At 42.4% G+C, this 25387-nt stretch overlaps 1 protein-coding gene across 8 annotated transcripts in view; it reads right to left on the bottom strand.

Moving 5' to 3' along the window:
• Positions 1-25151, bottom strand: part of LOC121282743 (ras-related protein Rab-34-like) — a 66682-nt gene extending 41531 nt beyond the window's left edge. Inside the window, exons 1-3 of one of the 8 annotated variants that reach the window (XM_041196486.1) lie at positions 25061-25151; positions 14571-14640; positions 5107-5198 (exon numbers count right to left, since the gene is read on the bottom strand). In XM_041196486.1, the coding sequence (XP_041052420.1) occupies positions 5107-5198; positions 14571-14624 (146 nt within the window). In that variant the 5' untranslated portion in view covers positions 14625-14640; positions 25061-25151. The other 7 variants (XM_041196481.1, XM_041196483.1, XM_041196484.1 and 4 more) reach the window with 7 other exon arrangements.
• Positions 25152-25387: the final 236 nt, after the last annotated feature.

Genomic DNA, 25387 nt, shown 5'->3' with positions numbered 1-25387 from the left:
GCAGACTTGATCAGATATTCTGCAGTTGAAGGAAGATTTATTGCTACCGGAGGCAGGCAGAAGTGAGAACGTGCGATTCTGTATTTATTTGAGATGACAAGGGTCACTTGTGGAGAAAAGCGACTGGCAGTGCAATTTGTAGGAAGTAACAGCACACCTACTCAAAAAGCAGGGAGAGCGCGAAGGGGGCGTGGTAGCCGCTATTACTCAGTGTTCTCGCTATGGCAGGTAAAGGCGCACTGGCGCAAAGAATGCCCCACCAAGAATGCATAAGAGGAGAGGACATTTGAAATCTGTCTGCCATGACAAAAAGCTCCTAAGATTGAGATTTAAGGAGAAACCAACATGTAGCATTCAAAAAATTGAAGATGGAAAAGGTAATGAAGTGCCATTCTTAGGAGAAATTACAGGATCTCATGGGGACAAACATTATGCTCAAGAGACATAAAACAAACTTCAAATTAGACTCTGGAGCAGGGGTTTCAGTTCTTTCAGACACAGAATAGTGGCTGGAGCAAGATGCTCTCCAGCCACTGACCATACAATCCCATGGTCCAGGAGACATTCAACTGAAAGTCAAGGGACTGCTAACCTTCAGTCCAAAAGAAGAGAAATCACAGAAACTTTTAATGTGTTCACTGTTAAGCCGAAAAGCTTGCATTAGGTCTAAAACTCATATACAAATTGGGAAGCCAAAAAAATCTGAAAGAGTTCAGGACAAAATTTCCAATATTACTTCGAGGTCTGGGGAAGCGGAAAACAACCTGCTACATCACGTCGAAACCAGGCGCAAAACCAAAATACTATGTGTCTCGATCATCGACTGAAATGGAACAAAGACGTGCTGAATTGACAAAGAGGCATTAGGAGCCATGTGGGTCTATGAGAACAAAAACAGAAAATGCTGGAAAAACTCAGTAGGTCTAACAGCATCTGTGGAGAGAGAAACAGAGTTAACATTTCAAGTCCATATGATTCTTCAGCCAGGGAATCAATGTGGATTTGTGACCAGAATCGCTGAGACCAAATTTTGGGGAAAAACTATATCTGCGATCTTACCTTATAGAAATAGAATGGTGAGAAGTAACAGAAGTGCATTTATATCTACAAGAAGATGACCATCAATGGAATGAACCAACTATCCAGGTGATTAGGAAGGGAGCCTTAACAGAAAGCCAGGCCAGTACCTGATGATTCACATACTACTCTACCTAGTTCAAGAGAGAACATAGGAGAATTTGAATCCCATACATCCTTCGAGAGGGCTGAGAACAAGATCAGGGAGATTGATGAAACCATCACAATACTTATCCCTGTGAACCAGGGTGGAAGACAGAGACTTTGTGGGGGGGCAGGGGGGGGATGTAGGATAATGTAAAAAATGTATTTAATAGACTGTGAGACTTGGGGGGGAGACCATCACCTTCTCAAGGGTAATTATGGACCAGCAATAAATGCTGGCCTAGACAGTGATGCCCACGTCCCATCAATGAATCTTAAGATTGAAGTATATAGGGTTAATGTTAAATATGTAAATAGAAAGTCTTCATCAGTGATGTTAGATCACATGACATGGTATGCCGAGAGATAGTTCTAAGGGAAGCCTTGTTCTAAGCCTTGTACTGAACATAGGTAGTAGAATGTTCAATAAAAGGTAAAGTTTACCAATTGCCTTGCCTCCAGCAGTGTTCATCAATCCTGACCAAGGATAACCTCATTTAAGATCCATAACAACGATAACACGAAAGACACAATCCAGGCTGCAGGCACTGAGCAGCCAGCAGCGGGTAGAGAGGTTATTGTTCGGCCTGAAACTGCATTCAAAGTTACTTGAAAACCTTACCTATAATGTTTCTGCAGAGTTCACCAGAGGTCCCTGTGAGGTCCCAGGTGTGTGACAGGCTTAAGCTTGCAGGATTCAGGGGTCATGGGGTTCTGGAGGGAATCTCGGCCTCGGGGCCATATCTTGGGGTGAATCATGAGGTTTGGGTGGATCATGAGGCTTAGGTGGATCATAAGATTGGGGGAGGGGTTGCTTGCAGACTTGGGGGAAGAACGCGGGGCTTGGTGAAGGGTTTGGTTTAGCGATGGCAAACCAATGTTGCTGCAGGGGTCACAAAGGTCCCTTATTTCCATGTGCAAACAGTCTAATGTCTGCTTCAGGTGGGGAATAAGTGCTGGCGGCTCTTGTTTGTCCTTACTTGCTGGGAGGTGAACTATCCACCTGGAAGTGTGCTCACATGTCCTACCTGAAATGTAAGGGTCTTTGAAGACCATGATGCATCTGAAAAATAGGCATTGTGTAGCCCAACTGATTCCCACCCACCTTCATTCCATGAGTTCAAATTCCACCAAGGCAGCTTGAGAATTTGAATTTGATGAAATCTTGTGTCAGTCAAAAATGACCAGGAAACTATTGGATTGTTGTAAAACCCTCACTGGTTCACTCTTATCCTTTGGTGAAGGAAGGACTGGCCTTCCTTACCCAATGTGTCTCCGGTTCCACACAAACATCGTTGATTCTTAACTGCCCTCTGAAAGTAGCCTATTCAAACAACTCGGGAAGAGAATAAACACCAGGATAAAAGCAAAATACTGCGGATGCTGGAAATCTGAAATAAAAACAGAAAGTGCTGGAAAAACCCGGCAGATCTGACAGTATGCGTGGACAGAGAAACAGAGTTTACATTTCGAGTCCGTGTGGCCCTTCTTCAGAGCTCTCTGAAACTCAAACAGATGGTGTCAGACCTGCTGAGTTTTCCCAGCATTATCTGTTTTTATTTCAGGGTAAATACCAGCCAGTGGTGCCCACATCTTGAGAATACATTTTTAAAATAAACTTGAATTTGATTTGGGTCTTCATTAATGGAGGCACAAAAATGTAAAATAAATTTCCTTTAGCCTGGGACTCTAAAGCATGGATTTTACTTGGCTTATGATTGGTGTGAATTAACAGTGGTGCACTGTAATTGCAACAGACATAGACTCGATGAGACATGTTGGCAAAATGTAATTATATATGTCACAGGGTGATGGTTTGGGACAGGTTTCATCTTCATTGTGCAGATAAAAATGCTTGCTCTTTGTTTCAGCTTGCTTCATTTACTGAGATAAAGCATTTCTGGCAAAGGGAAACATTGATCATTAACCAAAGTGATGAGCGAGTCCTCTGAATCGCAGAATTGTTACAGCACAGAAGGGAGCCATTTGGCTGATCAGGTCTGTACCGGTTCTCCAAATGAGCAATTCATTTAGTGCCATTCTCCATGCCTTCTTTCCATAACCCTGCATATTCCTTTTCAAATAACAGTCCAATTGAACCTGCTTCCACCACACTCTCAGGCAGTGCATTCCAGGCCTTAACCACTTGCCATGTGAATTTTTTTTTTCTGCGTTCATTCTATTTTAGAACTATAATACCCATTTCTTTCTTCAAATAATGATTCTTATCTTATATGCAGTCCCAGTTATGCACAATCCTGATGCCACTTTTCTTACGTTGCAAGTCATTTCAGTCCATTCAGCATTTAAGTCTGCATTTTCACCAGCTCGCTCCTTGCCTTGCTCGCCTATTCACAGATTGTCAGAAAATCAATTTCAAATCTGTCCACAGCAACGTCCTCCCTATCTCCGTGATCTCCTGCAGAGACCATTCATGCCTCGAAAACAAACCTACATCTTATTTTGCGCTTCCTCAGCCATTATGCTCCTACCCTCTGGAATTTCCCTCTCTCAGCATCTCCACTTTATCACCTCATTTCTTCCCATTAAAAGCCATCTTTGGCCCTTTTTGGTGGTGTTTTTGTCCCGTCCTTGCCCTTCCTGACCCATTTCCCTTCCTCCGCATGCTTATTACTCAATCCTCATCCACTGCTGTGGAAAGCATTCTGAGAAATCTCTGTGTACATAGTGAGTGCTCCAAAAATTCAAGTTTCACTTCAAGTGCCAGGCTGAAGTTTCGGTGTCGCATTTTGTGAAACAATTATAAAGAAACAAAGACAGCTTGGTATGCATGCTAACGTTCCAGGGATGGACTTGCTCCGGGGATGGCGGGACTGTCTTATTAAGAGAGATCGGGGAAACTGGGCCTGTGTTCTCTAGAGTTTCGAAGAATGAGAGGTGATCTCGTTGAAACCTACAAAATACTTAAAGAAATAGACATGGTAGATGCAGGTTGGGGAGTCGAGAACCAGGGGACACCATTTCAAAATAAGGAGAAGCCACTTAGGACCAAGATGAGGAGAAATTTCATTACACAGAGAGTTGTGAATCTTTGGCATTCTATAGAGCCGTGGAAGCACAGTCATTGAGTATGTTTAGGGTAAAGACTGATAGATTTCTGATTAACAGTAATCTAAAGGGTTATGGGGATAGTGTGGATAAACGGCATTCACAGAATCACAATGCAGAAGAGGCCCTTCGGCCCATCGAGTCTGCATGGACACGTGAGAAACACCTGACCTACCTACCTAATCCCACTTATCAGTACTTGGCCCATAACCTTGAATGTTATGACGTGCCAAGTGCTCATCCAGGTACTTTATTAGCATTGAAGTGTTCGAACAGCCATGATCGTATTGAATGGCAGAGCAGGCTTGACTGGCTGAATGGCCTTTGCCTGTTGCTATGAACCTCTCCACGAACAGAAGATATTAGAGTCCGGAGCCTAGATCTTCTGTGTTGTAACTCTAGCAGGATTAAAATTATGTCAAATGAAAAATCCAGGCTGGAATGTCTGCTGCCCCTTAATAACACTTAAAAAGACAAAGTCAGAGTTCAGAGTTACAGCCTCAGGAGTAATTAAACTCTGAATGAACTCACCAAGTGTTCGCTTGAAAAAATTAGTTTGGGCTTAACAGGACACGGCACCACCTTAACAGCAGAATACTGCATTTCACTTTAAATGGCATAATGCTCTGGATCTTCCAAAAGACAAGTAATGCCACAGAAGGTCTACTAAAGATTCACAGCTAAGGGCTTGGTGTCAACCAGGTTTGTCCTCATCTAGTTCAGAGCTGTAATTAGTTTCCATTCTAATGTTTACAGGCTGTATCCATCAATGATGCAAAATTAATATCCTCGAGGAAATTCTCAGAAGAGGCTTACCCAACTGTTCCTGTCCGATCATCCTGGCAGGCACGTTTCACTTTGGGATTAAATATGTCCTTGGTATGGAGAGCAGCTTCTTTTGTGAAGCACTGGGGAAAAAAACAAGTGTCAAATCACATTAAAATCATGTGCTTATTTAAAAATTGAAAATACACTTTAAGTAAACCCAGTCCCAAGTCTGTGTTGAGTTAGCCCAGCTGCAGGGAGCAACCGTTCAATGACCCTTGGCTAAAAGGAGGATGCAGTCGAGGGGTTTCTGTTATGAATCACTATCTAGTCACCTCTACTGGACAGTTTACATGTGTGGACAATGTGTGAACATAGGATGAGGTTTGGGCATGATGCCCTATCCAGCTGTGCAAACAGCTGGCACACACAATCTATGCTCACATGGGAAGTAGATCACACGAACATGGCACTAAAGGTTAACCTCCTACAGATAGGGTCCCTTCAGGGAAGAAGGGACAAAATGAAAAAAAGTTATAATTTTCCTCCTATTCCCACTTTGTAACTTATTCTCTGCTCCAGGTGGCTCAGTTGGTAGCACTCTTGCTTCTGGGTCACAAGGTTCCAGTTTCCAGTCCCACTCTAGGGCTTGAGCACAAAAATCAAGGCTGATACTTCAGTGTAGTAATGAGGGAGAGCTGCACTGTCGGTGGTGCCGTCTTTCAGATGAGACATTAAACTGAGGCCTCATCCACCTGCTCTGGTGGATATAAAAGAGCCCATGGAGCTATTTTAAAGAAAAGCAGGGGAGTTATCCCCAGCTTGCTGGCCAACATTTATCCCTCAATCAACATCACAAAAATTGACTATCGGATCACTATCACATTGCTGTTTGTAGGAGATTACTGTACACAAATTGGCTGCTGCAGTTCCTACGTTAGAACAGTGGCTACACTTCAAAAGTACTTCATTGTCTGTAAAGTGTTTTGAATCGTCTGGTGGTCATAAAAAGCACTATATAAGTGCAAATAATTCTTTCTCCAGATATATGTACACACGCTCACACACCCCATTCATTATTCTCTAAGAAGGGAGTTAAAATATTAACAGATTTCTCCTGATGTCAGTGCAGGAAAGAATCAGTGAAAGTGAAGAGATAGCTCCTGAAACACCACTGCACCTTCAAAGTTTGGTAAAATAGGATTTAGTTCAAGTTACATTTAGCTGAATGTGATTGGTTGCCTCTTTCAGGAATTGTTCTATGTAAATGAAAATAATAGCATGGTCCAAAGCCCCAATCTACAACACTGCCGCATGCACTTCCTCAATTATCATTGCATCCAATTCTTTGTTGTATTGCTACTTTACATAAACAGAAATAAAATCTTCAATGACAGTTCAAGTACAGTGCATCCAATTTACTATCCTACTTATGATGGGTGAGCGGTGTCAGTGGGTTTTACCATAGTACCTCCATGCAGTGCTGGGACATAATGTATGCTGTCTTGCCCCAAACATAATTCTTCTATATGACTGCTCTGTGAAAGTATGTTGGCTGCATGATTTCTTTGGAAACTGCTTGAGCTTCAGGTGGCTTTGTACTTCATTCTTCTGGTTCAGCCATGTCACAGTTGCTGCCTGCTGTCAGGCACATCTTCTTTACTTGCACAAGGGTGCTGGCTGCTTCAGATGCAAGATCATTACCCTGAGAGATAACTGTCTTATCCAAGCCTAATCCTCAGTGTGCCCACTGGCCTTTGTTGGAGCAGACCTCAGGGCCTCACTGACACATCCATAAATCTCTGTTGTCAAAGTTCTCTCAATTCAATCAGTGAGAATGTTGAAGCCAAAACAGAGAACCTTGTAGAGAATGGATCCCAAGTTGTGAATGATCTGGATTGCTGAGAGGTAGTTCCTACTGTTCTTCTAGGCCCAAAAAAGAGAGGAGGAACACATTGAAATGCTGTCTGACCTTTTATTGAAAAATATTGAGTGGTATTTTTGAGGCTGCACATCTGTCTGTGTCAGTGAGTGAGTTCACAACAAAACATAAGAGAAGGTTAGTATTAGCCCTAAGCCTGGGGTAGGCTTCTGATTTTATATCCCATAAGAACATAAGAAATAGGAGCAGGATTAGGCCACTCGGCCCTTCAATACAATCTCCTACTGCAATTGCAGCTTCCCATACTATCCCCATATCCTTAAGAGTATAAGAAATAGGAGCAGGGCTTGACTATTCCACCCTTCTCACTCAATGCTGTCCTACTCAATAATACCCAGGGTTATCTCCTCAAATCAATAAAGGCTTTGAAACTCTAAATATGTCCCTGTCTTCCACATCAGTCTTGCTGTTCTCTAATTTGCTAGACAGCATTGTGTTCTGCCTTAGGTCCAAAGCTGTGGAGTGATCTTCATGTTTTGCCAGGTTAGGGAGCACTTATAGCTGGGAATGCCACAGTACATCCAGCGAGGTTGTCTTACAAGAATAACAAGATTAAATCTTGAGTCATATAAATTGTCATGAGTTTGTTGCATTTTCAGCCTGGCCATGTATGGTGAACATTCAGTCAACTGTTCATGGAACACTCTAAAGGGTGAGCTTCTACAAATGCTAAGGACTTGCCAGTACAAAAGTTTATGAGGGGCATACATGCCAGGGACAGGCTCCTAACACTAAATCATCCTGTAGCTTTCGGCAAGCTCACCAACTTCTTCCTTGCCTGTTTCCATCTAGATTGGATTCTGCATATCACACTGGCTCTGACTGCAATTTGCTCCCATAGTTTCTGAATTAGTCCTTTTTGAGGGTAGTGTCCTTAGTCTCATACAGGATTCCTTTCCTGTATTTCATGAATGAGAACCTCCAACATTTTGGTGTAGAATCTAATGGTTTTTTTCCCGCAAGCCTCCATTTAACCTGACTTTTTTTAAAAACACTAACCTCTGGCCTCAACTCTCCTCTGCAATTGCAGTGACTTAAATATCTTCTTAATCCATCTGAATGCTGCTCAACAATCCAGTGCTCTATCAATCAGCCAGTTGTGTAGCTAGGGGATCACATGATTTTATACATCCAGTTCAACATTATATTAAAGGTTCACAGGCAAGCAAAAGTTCTCCCAAAAAACTTCAGTGCTTCATGGTTAACCATTGAACAGGGTACCAACAGCGATTTCTATGCTTATGAATTCATATCCTATTATATATACATTTGTTAGACAGTTAAACATTCAGGTGTTGCTTTGCTGGTTTTGGTCTGTAGGCTTCAGAGATGAATAAGCAACTGCAAGACCACACAGTAAGAAATACCTTGGCTGTAACTACACAGCTAAAGTTCTGCTGACGGGAGTGAAAGGAACACTCTGGTAAGTGAGTAATGCTTTCATGTTGAAAGGCAAGTCTAGACTAGGATAAGAAAAAGACTCTTTGATAGAACCTTTCAAAACTTTCTGAAGAATAACAGCTTGGGGTAATTTTGGAAAAGCAACTTACTAATACTGACACTGGAGTAAAAAGGATGTTGGAGACCATGTAAACCAATTCATGTTCAGTCATATGGGACCCCATTTGAGGTGGAGTCAAAGCCATGCCACCCACTACTCTGAAACTTGTGGCATTTTATTTTTCCTGTTTTTTTTTAAAACTTTGTCATTTTTCTGCATGAGTGAAAAGAAGGGCCTTGAAATTATAGTGAAGGACCAATTGTATGAATGTTTGGCATTCTGAAACTTCTTCCTTTGCGATTGTGACAGAGGTGGAACCAATTATTTTAAACAAGCCAATAGCACAAAGGAGAAATCCAAACAAAGACGTTACGTTTTCATGGTGACAGCGTAATTTCAAGACCGTCATGTATATTTTGTGACTTTTAAGTCACACTTGTAACTTGGCAAAAATATACACTAGTTCTCACGCTCATGCAATATGGACCTATGGAGCAAAAATTCAAAATAAGCAACTTACATTAAAACAAAATGGAGTTGAGAGGTTAGGTGATCTTTTCTTTCCTGCCAATACACATGGACTACGAAACCCTTGAGCTAACCTTCATGTCTGGGCAAGTCATTAAATTGCAAATGACCTTTCTGGACACATCTTTGAGAAGTATTTAAAATGCAAAAGACCCTTCCTGTGGTTAATGGCTGCCCTTCTCTAATTAAATAAATGAACTTTTCACACACAAAAACTGAAAATTCTAGAAAAACGTTTCGAGTCCAAAACATTTTTAGTCTTCTTCAGAGCTAAAGAGAAGTAAAAATGTGATTAAATTTATACTGTTTAAGGGGGATGGAGCAGGTGAAGCTGGATTGAAGGTCAGTGATAGTTGGACGCAAAGGAGAGATTGCCAAAGATGTCATGAACAAAAGGACAAAGGGGTGTTAATGATAGAGGTACTGGCTAAAGGAGGTGCTGATGGTGGCATTAAGGTCAGAAAGCAGAATGTGATAATGGCAGGATCTCTTCACCATGGATGTCCAATCCCTCTACACCTCCATCCCCCACTAGCATGGTCTGAGGGCTTTCTGCTTCTCCCTTGAACAGAGGCCCAAAGAATCCCCATCGACCACCATTCTCTTCCATCTGGCTGAACTTGTTCTCTCACTGAACAATTTCTCCTTAAACTTGTCTCACTTCCTCCAAATAAAAGGTGTGACTATGGGTATCCACATGGGCCCCAGTTATGCCTGTCTCCTTATGAGGTATGTGGAATGTTCCTTGTTCCATTCCTACTCAGGCCCCTTCCCACAATTCTTTTATTGGTATATCGATGACTATTTCGGTGCCGTTTCATGCTCTCGTCTGGAAAAATTTATCAATTTTGCTTCCAATTTCCACCCCTCCATCACTTTCACATGGTCCCTCTCCAACACTTCCTTTCCCTTCCTTGACCTCTGACTCAATTTCTGGTGATAGACTGTCCACCAATATCCATTACAAACCCACTGACTCCCACAGCTACCTCGACTACAGCTCCTCACACCCCACTTCCTGTAAGGACTCCACCCCATTTCTCAGTTCCTTCGCCTCCATTGCCTCTGTTCTAATGATGCCACTTTCCAAAATGACACTTCTGACATGTCTTCCTTCTTCCTTAACCAAGGTTTCCCACCCACTGTAGTTGACAGGGCCCTCAACTGTGTCTGACCCATTTCCCGCACATCTGCCCTCACATCTTCCCCTCCCTCTCAGAACCATGATAGAGTCCCCCTTGTCCTCACTTTTCACCCACCAATCTCCGCATTCAAAGGATCATCCTCCGCCAACTCCAGCACGATGCCACCACCAAACACATCTTCTCTTCACCACCCCCATTGGCATTCCGTAGGGACTGTTCCCTCCAGGACACCCTGGTCCACTTCTCCATCACCTCCAACACCTCATCCCCCTCCCAAGGCACCTTCCTATGCAATCGCGGAAGGTCCAACACCTGTCCCTTTACCTCCTCCATTCTCACCGTCCATGGGCCCAAACTCTCCTTTCAGGTGCAGCAGCATTTCACTTGTACCTCCCCCAATTTGGTCTACTGCATTCGTTGCTCCCAATGCAGTTTCCTCGACATTGGAGAGACCAAAAGCAGACTGGGTGACCGCTTTGCGGAACATCTTTGGTCTGTCCGCAAGCATGACCTAGACCTTCCTGTCACTTGCCATTTCAACACTCCATCCTGCTCTCATACCCACATGTCCGTCCTTGACCTGCTGCAATGTTCCAGTGAAGCTCAACGCAAATTGGAGGAGCAGGACCTCATCTTCTGATTAAGCACTTTACAGCCTTCCGGACTTAATATTGAGTTCAACAACTTCAGACCATGAACTCTCTCCTCCACACCCTTTTTTATCCCCTTTTTTCAATAACCATTTTCAAATTTTTAATTTTTATCTACTTATATTTATTTTTATTTATTTTCATTTTTATTCATTGTTTTATCCCCATCTTTTATCCTATTTTCAATCTTTTTTCCCACCACCATCCCCTCCCCTCACTCCACCCCCATAAGGGTTTTCACCCACCAGTCTTGTAGACTTTTTGACTTCAGAGCTGATTTCCAGAGAATGGACGTGGATGAAAACCACACTATTCTATCATGATGGTATGTGGCTAGGCAAAACTCAAACCCCATTTTTTGACAATGGCCCTGCCATCAGAAACCATTTGGACAGAAATACTCAGGTCACATGAGTGAAACTAGGTTTTCAATAAGGAAATTTAATTGAAGCAGAAAGGAGAGAAACATCCAGACCAGCGAAGGAACAAGACCCTGCCTAAGAAACACCAGGAGGCAGAGAGTGCAAGCTGGCCTTTGACTCTTTATTTGTGGAACTGAACGAGGGTTTTGCTACAGGGCTTTGATTGCACCTTGACTGGAGTGCAAGCAATAAAGTGAATCAAACTTCCGAAACCTCCAGACTCTTTTCTTCAGTGGACTGAAAAGGATTATAAATGTGCATTGCTTTAAGATTTTATCTTGCAGCAAAGCAAGACAGAGAACTTTCGAACGTTTAAGACCTAAATGCATGCTACTTTTTATAATCACAATCTTTTCTTGAGCGTGTGTGTCTTAGTAAGTGTGCGAGTGAGTGTGCTTTCCATATATATATATATATATATATATATATCACGTGTTGAATAATAAATATTTATCTTTCTTCTAAAACACAAGAGAAACTGTCGTTTGTCTGTTCCTGATAGTTACAGCACTCAGAAGTTAAAACATTTTTTTTCCTGCAACGTACTCTCTTAGGTCAATTGAGAGGTGGTGGAAAAAGGAGAACCATCTCTACTATCTCTCCCCTGTCTGTAACATGGGGAGACACATGATGAAACTCACGCAAGGAGGAAAACACAAGTTTGGGGTGCTCTGTAAAGCCAGACTTGGTTGATGTTCATCCACCTCTTGTATTTTTCAATTTCTCTATTTTTCCCCTCGCTTCCTCTCCTGAAAGTGCAGCCTCATGCAGTTTTATATTCCTCTGGTTCTTCACCCAAATACATCCATCAGCATTGTTACTGAACATCTCTGCAGGCTATCACCCACAGAGGTCATCACAGCTATGGTTAATCATACATTATATACAATTATATTCATTACATACTCACTTTCTAGCATGGTCTGTTAAATATTCTTAATTATGTTTATTCCAGTTTTCCATTGTGATCGCTATCATGAGATAAAAATAAGGTTTTCTGTCTTAACACCAACAACAACCTATTTGTTTGGAATAGATTACTATTGGGGTTACAGAAAGCCATGGCCAAGATGTCTTTTTAACCAAACTTGAATTAGTTCTTCTTCAGTTCTCTGCCTGAAGGCAGGTCTAACCCACAGCACCACAACCTCCTTCACAGGCAGGTCCCAAATCCATCCCAGTCAGAATGGGGATCAAGTCCCATGCTGTTGGCACCAATCTGTTCTACAATAGCCATCCATCCATCCAATTCCTCCTCCCCCCCTCCCCCGCAAAGGAGTCCAAATTACTGTGGCAACATACACATTGATATGCAATACATTTACATAGCCTGGAGCTATAGTAAATGCTCCAATTTCTTTCCATCATATGGCTGACCAGTAATCTCTCCCACTCTTATCATATGTCATTGGCACATACTGGAAGGATTTACAAATTGATAATCAATCTGCTTGGCCACATTATGAACACACCTACCTCAGCCATCAGGTCCTGGTCTGGGACTTGAACCTGGACCAGGACTTGAACCTGGAGCTTCTAGGTCAGAGGAAGGGCCACTACCCACTGCACCACATGGCCATTCTGAATTAGCTAGCTGCTTTTAATTATAAATGGCTGCTTTAATTGTAAAATGCAGAGATTTATTTCAAACTTGGCGAGCCAATTACTTTGCCATTGGAGAATACCTGTGACTAACTAATCTGCCTTTTCTGGAATAATGTGTATTATATGGATATTAGCAGTCAGGAATGTATCAATATTATGTTTAGTGTGTGTTCTTCTGCTGCATTTAATTGATTCTAATAGGAAACCTCTTTTCTTTGCCCAGGAATCCATCTACAAATATGCCAATCAGTCCTCTCTATTAACTGTAGAGCGTGAATTATCTCAAATCTCACTATCAAAAGAAAAAGTTAAAAACACTAAGAAGCTCATTCTGCGGGCTGGGATTTGGTTAGACAGAGGACCTTGCAATGTGCATCTTATTTACATACAGGGATTTCAATTCCAGGTGCATATCGGCAGTTATAAATCTATTCAATTCTTACAATAACAGGTCTTGTCACCTGTAATCCTAAGATGTATGTTTATTGATAATTTACCCTTTCCAGAGAGGGATATTGTCCTGCTCCCTTTGTGGGAGAGAAAACAGTTCTATAAACTATATCAATATTGGAAATAGCCAGATATTTGACTAACAGTGTTACATATTCACAGAATCATAGAATTGTTACGGCGAAGGAGGCAGCCTTTTGGCCAATCATGTCTGCACCGGCTCTTCAAATGAGCATTATGACTTAGTGCCTGCCTTTACCCTGTACCCTTGCACATTGTTTCTATTCAAACAATCATCTAGTGCCCTCCTGAATGCCTCAATTGAACCTGCCTCCACCACACTTCCAGGCAGTGCATTCCAGACTTGAACCACTCGCTGTGCAAAATAAGTTTTTTCCTCACCTCACATTTGCTTCTTTTGCAATTCATTTTAAACCTGTGCCCTCTCATTCTCAATCCTTTTACCAGTGGGAACAGTTTCTCCCTATCTACCCTATCCAGCCCCCTCATGATTTTGAACACCTCTATCACAAGGTGAGTTTGTGTATAAATTATTGTTAAGTCACTCATCTGTTCACAGTATCATCAAAACTCAGCTTCTGTTCACATATTAACCATGGTAATGCTCACAGGCAGTCCAGGGCCTACAACATATTTCTCGTGTTTGCTGTAAGGGTCTCAGATTCCAGTCAGCGCAATTACCCTATTATTTCACATCATTAAGCTCCCACCTTTACTGCTTGAATTGGGAAGTTGGAATCTGACACACACTGTGTTGTCTGGCCTGTAAAAAGGTAAATTCTTTGTCTCACTTTATAATCTGATTATTTGTAGATTGACCAATCAGAAAGCTATCTATAATCCTCATATCACCAATTCCTATACTCCTGCATGTATATCAAGGTGAAATTTTAACATATATTATATATGTTATAAAAACAAAAAAACTGTGGATGCTGGAAATCCAAAACAAAAACAAAAACAGAATTACCTGGAAAAACTCAGCAGGTCTGGCAGCATCGGCGGAGAAGAAAAGAGTTGATGTTTCGAGTCCTCATGACCCTTCGATAGAACTAGTTCTGTCGAAGGGTCATGAGGACTCGAAACGTCAACTCTTTTCTTCTCCGCCGATGCTGCCAGACCTGCTGAGTTTTTCCAGGTAATTCTGTTTTTATATATGTTATGTTGTGTTCTGCTATATATACAGCTTTACAAATGGTTCTGAAAAGAATGCAAGTGATGGTCCAAACAGGAACAAGAAGTCTACTTTACCGAAGGTAGATCTGGTATGATTCGGTCTCTTCTGACTGGTGGAAGTACACTCATGGTTGGCTGCTACTCTCTGCAGAAGAAATGAGATATTAAAAATTGAGACTTCTTGTGTATTGAAAAGTCAGTGCATTCGCAATGCTGCTTTGTATGGTTTATCTTCTGCTAAAGCATTCATTGTTTCCTTGGTATCTATAACTAAGCTTCCTTCATAAAAGTAATTCTAAAATTATCACATTGCTATTTCATCCACTAAAAAAGTGACAGAATACAGATGTTGGCCTGTGACACCAGCACAACTGAGGCAGAAGGTGAAATGGAAGATAATCCTGCAATCCAATGCCCTGAGTGGGGCTCCTTAGCTGGAAAAGCAGCAGGAAGTGTACCAGTGCCTTCTCTCCAATGAGACTCCATTTATATCTCCCACAGGATTGTCCTTAGTGCTAAAACTTGGAAAGGGCTGTGCAAGGCACTGTTGCCTCATTAGTGGGTAAATGGTTACTCGGAGCATGAGGATCTGTTAGTATCAGCAATTTAAGATGGACAGATGAAGGGTTCCAATCCAAAGAAGAAAATTTAGGTTGCAGTTTAAGAATAAGAGGCCTCCTCTCTGAGGGTCGTTAGCCTGTGCAATTCACTTCCTCAGAGAGCAGTGGAGGCTGGGTCATTGAATATATTCAAGGTTGAGTTAGATTCTTGATTGACAAGGGAATCAAATGTTGGGGGGGGGGGGCGCAGAAGAAAGTGGGATTGACGCCACTTTCGGATCAGTCACGATCTTATCAAATGGTGGAACAGGCTTGAGGGGCTGAATGGTCTGCTCCTATTTCTTTTGTTCTTATGTTCTATATATATATGAAAATTAATGGAATATTGACTTAGTCTTTATTTGTGGTTCTCAAGGTTCTAGAGTACACACCAAAGACTTAAATGGAATAAAGATTAGAAGGGATGTAACATGGGCTGCCGAGATCCAACGGTCCCTGAAACCTGGCTCTGCCAGCTGCTCCCTGGATTCAGGGAAGCGGGTTCATCCCTACAGAGAGAGAGAGAGAGAGAGAGAGGATGCATTCTATATCAAGAAAACAAATATTCCACAGGGTAGTCACTTGGTTCCAAGAATTAAACTCTCCACCTCGCTGGCCAAAATAAAATCTGTGTGCAGGCCAGGAAAATTCAAAAAGGACAAAGCAAGTAAGAAATATGAGAATGACTGAGTTGCTGTAACTTAGCCTGCCAAGGCTTGGGGGTGGGGGGGTGCACAATCTACATCCTTCACTCCCCAGCCTACCTCCCACCCAGGTTCGGACACACCTCATGCTTTCCAGAACTATGGAATAGGTATTCCAATCAGGTTGTCAACAGGAGATTGCAAATTCGACCTTGATGTTGAATTCACTGGGGCCAATCCACAATTACGAACTGTTTATCTACAGGGGTCTCCTTAAGACTGGGTTTTTGGGAGACTGGTGGCCCCTGTGATTCCTCTACTAAATCTGGCTCCAATAATCCCTCCACGCAGTGTTCACCCAGACAAAAATTGCAGACAACAGTTAGAGATTTGGGGGGAGGGGGTATCTGCTACCTAGGATCCGAAGGAAGGGAGCTGAGTTTCTGAGCTGTCCCCCCTCACCCACCCCACCTTGGATTTCCTCATTGCTCCCCCATCCACCCAATCGCCTCCTTTTGTCTTGGTTCTCCCGAATATTCCCAGTCAAACGTTTCCAGATTCCTGGCCCGGGGGAGCCCAATCTCAAACCATGGTCCCTGCTCCTCTCCGGAAACTACAAAAAACATGACTTCCTCAGGACTTGGAAGAAAGCCAGAGTAAATGTTACAAGGAGCGATCACGACCAAAGTTTGTCTCAGTGGGTCTGCGGGGGTTATTAAACCGCATCCAGGGTGGCGGGGGGAGGGTGAGAAAGCAAGTGGTCACAGTCTGTAGCGATATACCGTGCGCCTTCTGGTTCACGGTCCCATCAGCTGAGCACAAAAGTAACAAAAGTTGGAGGCGCAGTTTTAACAACAGAGAACTCGGTACAATGATAACTCACTCCCCCCACTACAAGCGGCACCCGGCTTAAGTCAACGCTAAACAAACACAAACACACACACACAAATACAGAAATCCAAGATGTTTAAACTACAGACCGCGGGTCAACTCGAATTCCTGCTGCAGGGAGTTAGCGGTGGTGGGGGGGGGGTGCAATCATCGAGCTAGCCTACCACCCCCCCCCCACCCTCTCTGTCTCTCTCTCACACACACACACACACACATATACCACGGATCCAACCTCGTAGACAAGCCCAATGTGTAATGCGGGCGAAAAGTTCCTTCCCTGCTTTTTTTTTTCTTCTTTTACCTCGTTAATTCCTGTGGAAAGTGACACTCCAAATCTTCCCCCCCCCCACCCCCCCCCCCAACTTCCCTCCGCCTCACCCGCGACGTTTTTGCTCTGAGGTTTCCGAGCCGCTGGGTGGGACGCGGTTCCTATCCGCCGTCTGCTCGATTTCCCCCCCCCGCATCACCGAGAAGCAGCAACCATGGTCCCAACAACGTGGCCGGGGCTCTCTCTCTCTCTCTCTGTGTGTGTGTGTGTGTTTTTTTTTTAGGAATGACTTATCCCAAATTCCCAAATCCCCGCAAGGCGCCCTGGCTAGAGTCGGCAGCTGTTTTCCATTCCCCTCCTGCTCGATCCCAGAAATCACAAGCAAAGGACTGAATATTTCAGCCAAAGAGGGGGAGATCACAGAGATAAAAGCAAAAAAAAAACTGTGGATGCTGGAAATCCAAAACAAAAACAAAAACAGAATTACCTGGAAAAACTCAGCAGGTCTGGCAGCATCGGCGGATCTCCGCCGATGCTGCCAGACCTGCTGAGTTTTTCCAGGTAATTCTGTTTTTGTTTTTATTTAGGGGGAGATCACATCCTTTCGCACAGGTATCGGGGAGGAGTGCAGTGACTTCCCAAATCTTAAGCGAATTCAATATGCAAAAATGTTTCTAGACTATAACACGTTTTTATTGTTTTTTAAACCTCCCTGCTATTCGACATTAACAGCCTCATCTTGTATTCCTATAGCGCCTTTAGCATAGAAGGTCGAGAAGTTATTGTTGATTGAAGTGAAGAATAGTTAATGCAGCCCGCTGCCGTTCCCATCTGCTGTTTCTACCGAGCTGTTAGCCACTTGAAATAAGTGAGTTAGTGCCTCTATTAACAGGACAGACGAGAGCCACGCGGTGTGAGTGGTGAACTGCTGGTTTGTGAATATTGACAACAGCAATGTCTAATCCCTGTATATCCTTCGGGAAGGGGGAGAGGTTCCAAATGATCGGTGCTAATTGTATCTAACCATGCTGGAGAACTGGTAGTACACAGTTGGTAAACAGCTCTGTGTATTTTCTGAAGCAAGAATGCTATCATCTACATTTTAGTGCCTGAGCCTTATCATTTCTGTAGTGCACAGGAGAAGCTCTACACAGAAAGCCACCCAGATGTGAGTCTAGAAAGGGGTTTATTGCCAGTAGAAGAATACACAGAGCATTCAGAACATTGTGTAAAGCTTTAACTTGAAGGAAATGGGACAACTGCTCTGTGAAACTGATGTACAGGGACGATGGATAATCAGAATATAACAGTGACCTATTCAAGAGTGGATGAACTCATGGAATATTTTATGACTGAGTGTAATTTTGAGGTTTGGATGTTTTATATCTAGATTAAGAGTACCTGGGAGTGAGTAACAGGCTGGAATTTGATTGAGATAGTTAGATGTTTTATATACAGCATAAAAGATACCTGCGAATGAGTAACATGCTGAATTCTAGTTGGGTAGAAAGGTATAGATGTATTTAAAGGAAAGCTAGATAAGTACGTGAGGGAGAAAGGAATCGACAGATATGATGACCGGATGAGATGATGTGAGTTGAGGCTCATGTGGAGCAGAAATACTCCCATGGACCAGTTAGGCCAAATGGCTATTTTTGATGTTGTAACTCTATGTACTATATAAGTATCACTATATACATCTATATGTACATTAATACAGATGGGAAAAAAATCAGTAAAAATACTCTAAATTCCAATTGATTATTATTTGTGTATTTCCTATCAGAATTAAATAATATTTCTTGAAATTCCTTATGGTGAAATACACAATACAAAAATTACATCAAAAATGTTAGTGCACATATCTGATCTCTGGTATTCACATCCTATGTGTCACACTTAACTTCCTGCGCCAAACACACTTGTTACACATTTCTATCATGCCTAGATGAATTGCCTAGGTATTACTTCAAACTGTGAAATGTACACACTTAGCATGTACATAAACTCCCAACAATAGTTTTGTTGCTGCCCCTTAATAGACTGTCTTGTCAGGTTCCTTTTCCCAGGTGGCAATGCAGGAAGTATTATCAATTTTAATATTTATTTCTTCATCGCAGGCTGCCGTGTTCTCTCAAGGTCAGGTAATTTTGCATTCATTCAATGTTTCTAGCTGTTATTTTTCAGTATATTTTACTCATTAGGAACTTGGGCACCATCTATTTCTACCCTTGGCCTCTCTGTTCACTTTTCCCGCTGCTCTCCAGCTCCTGGGTACTTCCGAACAATTCAAAGCCTTTGGAACCTCTTGAAGATTTCCTGCCCGCTTCCCATTGGTAATCTGCAGCATTGGTTTCCCTCCCATCCCCCCCTCCACCACCCCCCCCTCCTCTCCACCCCATAGTCTACTGTGCCTCTGGTCGTTACCCCTTGCTGCAGTTCACGAGCTTTCATGCCCTAGCCAGCCAGCTGCCCCTGGTCTTTAAAACCCCTGAACCTCCCTGTCTCTCGTCACAAGCCTCAGTCCTTTCACCCGTTTCCTGATTTGTTGCTCCTGCCCCTTTAAACTCTGGTTTTATTGCTGCCCTCAAAATATATGTGTCTCCAAATATTTTTCAGTTTTTATTTTTAGTTCCATAAATCAGGGCGTTAAAAAAAAGTTCAAAAAGCAAGAGTATAGTATTCAGAGGAAATCAGGAAAAATCAGTTTTAATTTTGAACATGACTAAAATGCTCTTCAAAATAGATACACTTCTACGTTATTCATGTTCAAAATTAAAGTACACTTTTCCTGATTTTCTCTTGAAATTTGCCCTGCTTTTTTTTTACCCACTGAATTCCCAGAAAGTTTGTGATTTAAACTATTTATTGCAAGATAGCCTAGTCACAGGGACAATAGGAGTGAGGTGGGGTGAGGAGACCGAGGATGGTGGAGCAGGATGGAAAGAATAGAGGAGAGAAGCAGAATGGGAATTGTGTGGAAGCTCTTGGTTTCTGTTGGGTGAAAGGAATTAAAATTCACCCTACATGTGTCACAAACTTTGGTTGACCAATATTCTTGCTGTCCAACTGGTTTACTAACACACATGTAACAATTCATTTGAAACATCTGGGGAAACATGAAGCTAAGGTATATAGCCTTATAGTATAGCCTTCCTTTTAATGCAAATGAAATTGCCAAAATCTCAATAGACACCAGTACCATATCTAGTCCAAAGGGCTGTGCCTGGGTGTTGTACAGTTAAGTTATTTTTTAAGTGATACCCTTTATTATGTCATGATTTAAATCCTTTTGATCTCTTAGTTATCAGCAGTGAGAGAATATAATCAATAAAGGGGCACCTAAGATAAAATGTTGCTTGTTTTAATGTCCATTGTTAGCTGTTTCCTATCACTTTTTCACATTTAGATGATGTAAATTGATAAAATTACCATCAAATTTTGCTACATGAGTGCCACCTGCTGGACTGTCACGATCTGGAGTGGGTTTTGCACTTTAGCGATCATCTGAGGGCATTTAACCTTATAGTTGCTATATGGTTCCATTATGTCCCTCAGATAACGTACAACATATCTTTCCTTGGTTTCTCAACCAAGCTGGTCTCTATTTCTGTTCATCTTATCTTTCAGTCAATTTATGCAATAGTATTAGTCCAACTCCAGATTATCCCAAATTCTCATGTTCACAGAGAGATTTCAGTTTCCATTTGGAGCAACGAATCTCTATTCCCTGACATTTATTAGCTAGCACAGCCTTAAGAATTAACCCTCATTAGGGTGAATCTTTTATTAGAAAATACAATGCATGCCCATCACATTCTCCTACCAGCTGAGAGAGTGGAAAAATACACTACAAAAACAGAGATACCTGGAAAAACTCAGCAGGTCTGGCAGCATCGGCGGAGAAGAACAAAGTTGATGTTTCGAATCTTCATGACCCTTCAAAAGAACTAAGTAGAAATAGGAAAGGGGTGAAATATAAGCTGGTTTAAGGAGGAGGGGGAGGGGAAGAAGGGGGGGTGGTGGGCGTTGTTGGGACAAGCAAGCAGTATTAGGAGCAGATAACCTCTCCCTCCTCACTGACTACTGCAGGCACCCCAACCTTGTCAGGTCTCTTCTCACAGCCTAAAAACCACCCATACAGATTTATTGCAGAGATAAAGTAGCACAGAGGCAATAGTATAGACAAGGCACCAGTAACAGTACAGTGATCAAATTAATATACAAGTGGGTTGAATATTTAGAGCTAAAGAAACAAACCAGCAAGTTCTTGGGGACAGAGGTCTAGATCTTCCTCAACAACTCCACCCTGCCCATTGCATGTGATTTGCAACAGGGAGCAGGAGCGGGGATAGTAAACATGTTCCTGATAGAAAACAACAACAGAATTACCTGGAAAAACTCAGCAGCTCTGGCAGCATCGGCGGAGAAGGAAAGAGTTGATGTTTCGAGATGCTGCCAGACCTGCTGAGTTTTTCCAGGTAATTCTGTTGTTGTTTTGGATTTCCAGCATCCGCAGTCTTTTGTTTTTATGTTCCTGATGGATTTCTCTGCTGTCCAACCCACTTGCTGCCACTTCCTGGGACTGCCAGGGGAAAATGGTGTTTGGCCCAGGGGATTTTTAAAAAAAAATTATTCACTCGCCAGCATTATGCCCATCCAATAATGGGCATAATGGCCCCATATTAGATGGGAAGGACCGTATAGTGACCTCTGCCTTAAGTTAAGGCACTACTTTACCTCCCTTTGTAGGCCGTGGCTCCTATGCTGTGGACTATTGCATTTCCAATCTGTAGATATTTGGAGCAGCTCCACCCCTTTGGCTGCCCAGCTACCTCCTGTGGGGTCTGAACAAGTGCTACAGCAATGGTGGGATTTTGAAGCTGTGGAATAGCAGGCTTCCCCCTTGACAGCAGAAGGTCACCTTTGATGAATGCTGGCCTTGCAAACTGGGCTGGGTTGCAATTGTGTCAGAGGCTTGCGTCGGAGTTATGCCACACTTGGACACGGGCATTGGCAGAAGAGTCTTGGTTGCAGTATCTGATGATAAATTATGTGAGATGATACCTCAGAGTCCCAACTGCCTCTACTCTATACTACAATGCAGTGAGCAAGAAAATCGGAAACCCTGAGGAAGCCAGTGGGTTATAAAGACAACTCTTCCACTAAAGATGGTTTCTAATAAACAATATCCAAGCGGACATACATCACACAAAACAATCTATTGTGATATTGATTTTTTTTGTGGCGTTCACATTTTCCTGGCTTAATAATAATGGAAATTATATTTTGAGACAGTGACTGCCATAACATCTTCATACAACATGATCCTGCTGGAATCCCAGGGAGCCAAAGAGTGGGTTATATTTTGGGTAGCTCAACATGGAATGCAACCCAACAATGAAATCCATTTAGGACAAACATTCCCTTTTAATAAATTGACAATTATAATTAAAATACAGCCAGCAATGTACATCGGCCATCTGAATATTAACTTTGCCACAGGACAAAGAAGAAAGAGAACTCCTGGAGTGGACCTTGTGCACACAATGGTCTGGAGCATGCCTTTATATGCCCAATTTCTAAGTAAACACAATAATAAGATGTAGAGATAAAAACAAAAAACTGCGGATGTTGGAAATCCAAAACCAAAATTAAAAAAACCTGGAAAAACTCAGCAGGTCTGGCAGTATTGGTGGAGAAGAGTACAGTTGATGTTTCGAGTCCTCATGATGTAGAGGTTGACAAGAGAACACTTTCCACTGTGCTGCAGCTTATTGGAATTATCACCTGCCACAAGATGACTGATATACTATTGAGAAGGGATTTAAGAACAAACAAACACACAACTTAATTTCCAAAGAATGAGTTAAGATCAATAATGCAAATTTGCAAACTTCCATATCCTTCAGAATGCACAAATCAAAAAGCCTAAAGATGCTTCCCAGAGCTTTCTTTCAACATAACTGGATGGACCTGAATTTTAGGGGTGTTCATTTCTTACAAGCTAAAGACTGCTATGGTGTGAAACCAGCACAGAGTTTCCAGTGGCTGGGGAGTGCCTGTTAAAGCAAATCACTCCAAATCTTTTGAAGGTATACTGAACATATCCCAACCGTTTAATAAATGAAGTGAAATGATTAAGCTTTCTTTGACAATGGCATTTATGGGATCATTTTTTATGACGTACATGTGCTTGTGAAGGGTAACTTACTGTTCTATTTTGGGATCTATATGTAATTGCGTGGGGTCTGATTTCTGGATCGCACTCACACTATTTTGTAATCAGATCCCAGCAACATTTGTTTATGTGGAAGCAGGTCACTTGCTTCCCCCCACCTGAAGATGTTGAGTGGGAGGAGCAGAAAATAAAGATATTTTATATTCCTTATCATACATTCACTCAGCCCTGACCTTAGCTTCAGCCGTTAACCATTAGATGTTCTTTGGAGAGGAAAGAACAATAAGGAAAGTGAAGAGCAACACTTCTTGAAGGTTGGAGAGTAAAGGCATTATGGAGAGCAGCATATGAAAGCATTGGTGTCAGTAAATAGTATGTGCACTTAAAACTGAAGATTCAAATTTCTCATATCCCTGGAGCTGCAATAACTGATAAGTCAAATCCCCAAGGGGTGAAAAATTTGAATCCTCTTATTTTAATGCACATCACATATGGAACAGAGGAGGCTGGGGGTATATTTGATTGAGATGTACAGAATTGTGAGGAGCTTGGATAGAATGGATAGGAAGGGCCTATTTTCCTTGCCAGAGGGAGTCAGTAACTAGGAGACATAGATTTAAAGTGATTGGTAGAAAGATTAGAGAGGAGATGAGGAAAACCTTTTCACCCAGAGGATGGTAGGGGACTGGAAGGGTACTAGAAGCCGAAACCCTCAACTCATTTAAATGTGTCCGGATATGTATCTCCGGTGCTGCAACCTCCAAGCCTACGAACCAAATGCTGGAAAGTGGGATTAGGCTGGGTGGCTTGTTTTTCAGCCAGCACAGACATGATGGGCCGAGTGGCCTCTTTCTGTGCTGTAAGCTTTCTATGATTCTACAACTCTATGATCGCCATCAGCAGTTTCCCTCACTCTAATGGGCAACTGGAACCTGGAAAAAAGACTGAACATGGTAATAAGAAGTACTTTTTCACCAGTCACATAAATATATACAAAATTAGAGAGGGATGCAGCTATCTTCATGAACAAAGACTCCCACTGAGAAGTATGATAGAAGTGCATATAGACAAAAGAATTTTAATATATTATCTGCAGTCATTTACCTGTGTATTGCTCAAGGGGAATCAAGACCAAATGTCATTGAGACAGGGGATAACTGGACTACATTACACTGTTGGAATTCAATCCATTTCAAAGTCAAACATTCTGTCATTTTTATATTCCCATTATAAATTTGAATGTTCTCATTTATAATGGCCAATGCCTGTGTAAATGGTCATACTGTAATTATGCCCTCTTGCCAAATGGAGTGATGGGAACATTTCCACTGTTGGGCGACTGTAATTACAGGATGACAAGTTTAAATAGGCAATTTCCATGATAATGGAAAGTTGACAGGATGTTGGTGCAGATGTCAATTTTTTAATATATTAACAGAGGTAGGCATATCGTAGAATAAAACAGCATGGAAAGAGGCCTTCTGCGAGCCTGTGCCAACTCTTCTGATCATAAAAGCAAAATACAGCGGATGCTGGAAATCTGAAATAGAAACAGAAAATATTGGAAAAACTCAGCAGGTCTGAGAGCATCTGAGGAGAGAGAAACAGAGTTAACGTTTCGAGTCCGTACGACTCTTCTTCAGAGTATTCTCCCTCCACCTGGACCCCTCCCTCTGGCCTCTTACCCGCTCTTGATCTTTTCATTGAGAACTGTTGGTGTGACATCAGCTGCCTCAGTTTCTCTGCTCCTCTCACCCACTCTAACCTGTCTCCTTCTGAACTTGCTGCACTCCGTTCTCTTAGGTCCAGCCCTGGCTTTATTATCAAACCTGCCGACAAGGGTGGTGCTGTTGTTGTCTGGCGTGCTGACCTCTACCTCGCAGAGGCTGAGCGTCAACTCGCAGACACTTCCTCCTACCTCTCCCTGGACCATGACCCCCACCGCCAAACATCGAGCCATTGTTTCCAGCACTGTCACTGACCCCACGCCCTCTGGAGATCTTTCCCTCCACAGCTTCCAACCTCACAGTCGCATAAACCCGGACAGCCCGCTTCTACCTCCTGCCCAAAATCCACAAACAGGACTGTCCTGGCAGACCGATCGAGTCAGCCTGTTCCTGTAACCCCCCCCAGAGCTCATTTCTTCCTATCTTGGCTCCAATCTCTCTCCCCTTGTCCAGTCTCCTCCCACCTACAACCTCAATTCTTCTGATCATGCTTGGTAAATATTTCAGAGCAAATGAAAGGCTTTAGAAGAGATTGTCATGTAACCACAGAAGTCATAACCAACAGTAAACCCAGAGGCAGGA

The sequence above is a fragment of the Carcharodon carcharias genome, chromosome 10 (genome assembly GCF_017639515.1).
Source record: "Carcharodon carcharias isolate sCarCar2 chromosome 10, sCarCar2.pri, whole genome shotgun sequence".
NCBI classification, from domain to species: Eukaryota; Metazoa; Chordata; class Chondrichthyes; order Lamniformes; family Lamnidae; genus Carcharodon; species Carcharodon carcharias.
The sequence above is the reverse complement of the archived record's forward strand: the minus strand, read 5'-3'. Positions and strand labels throughout refer to the sequence as shown.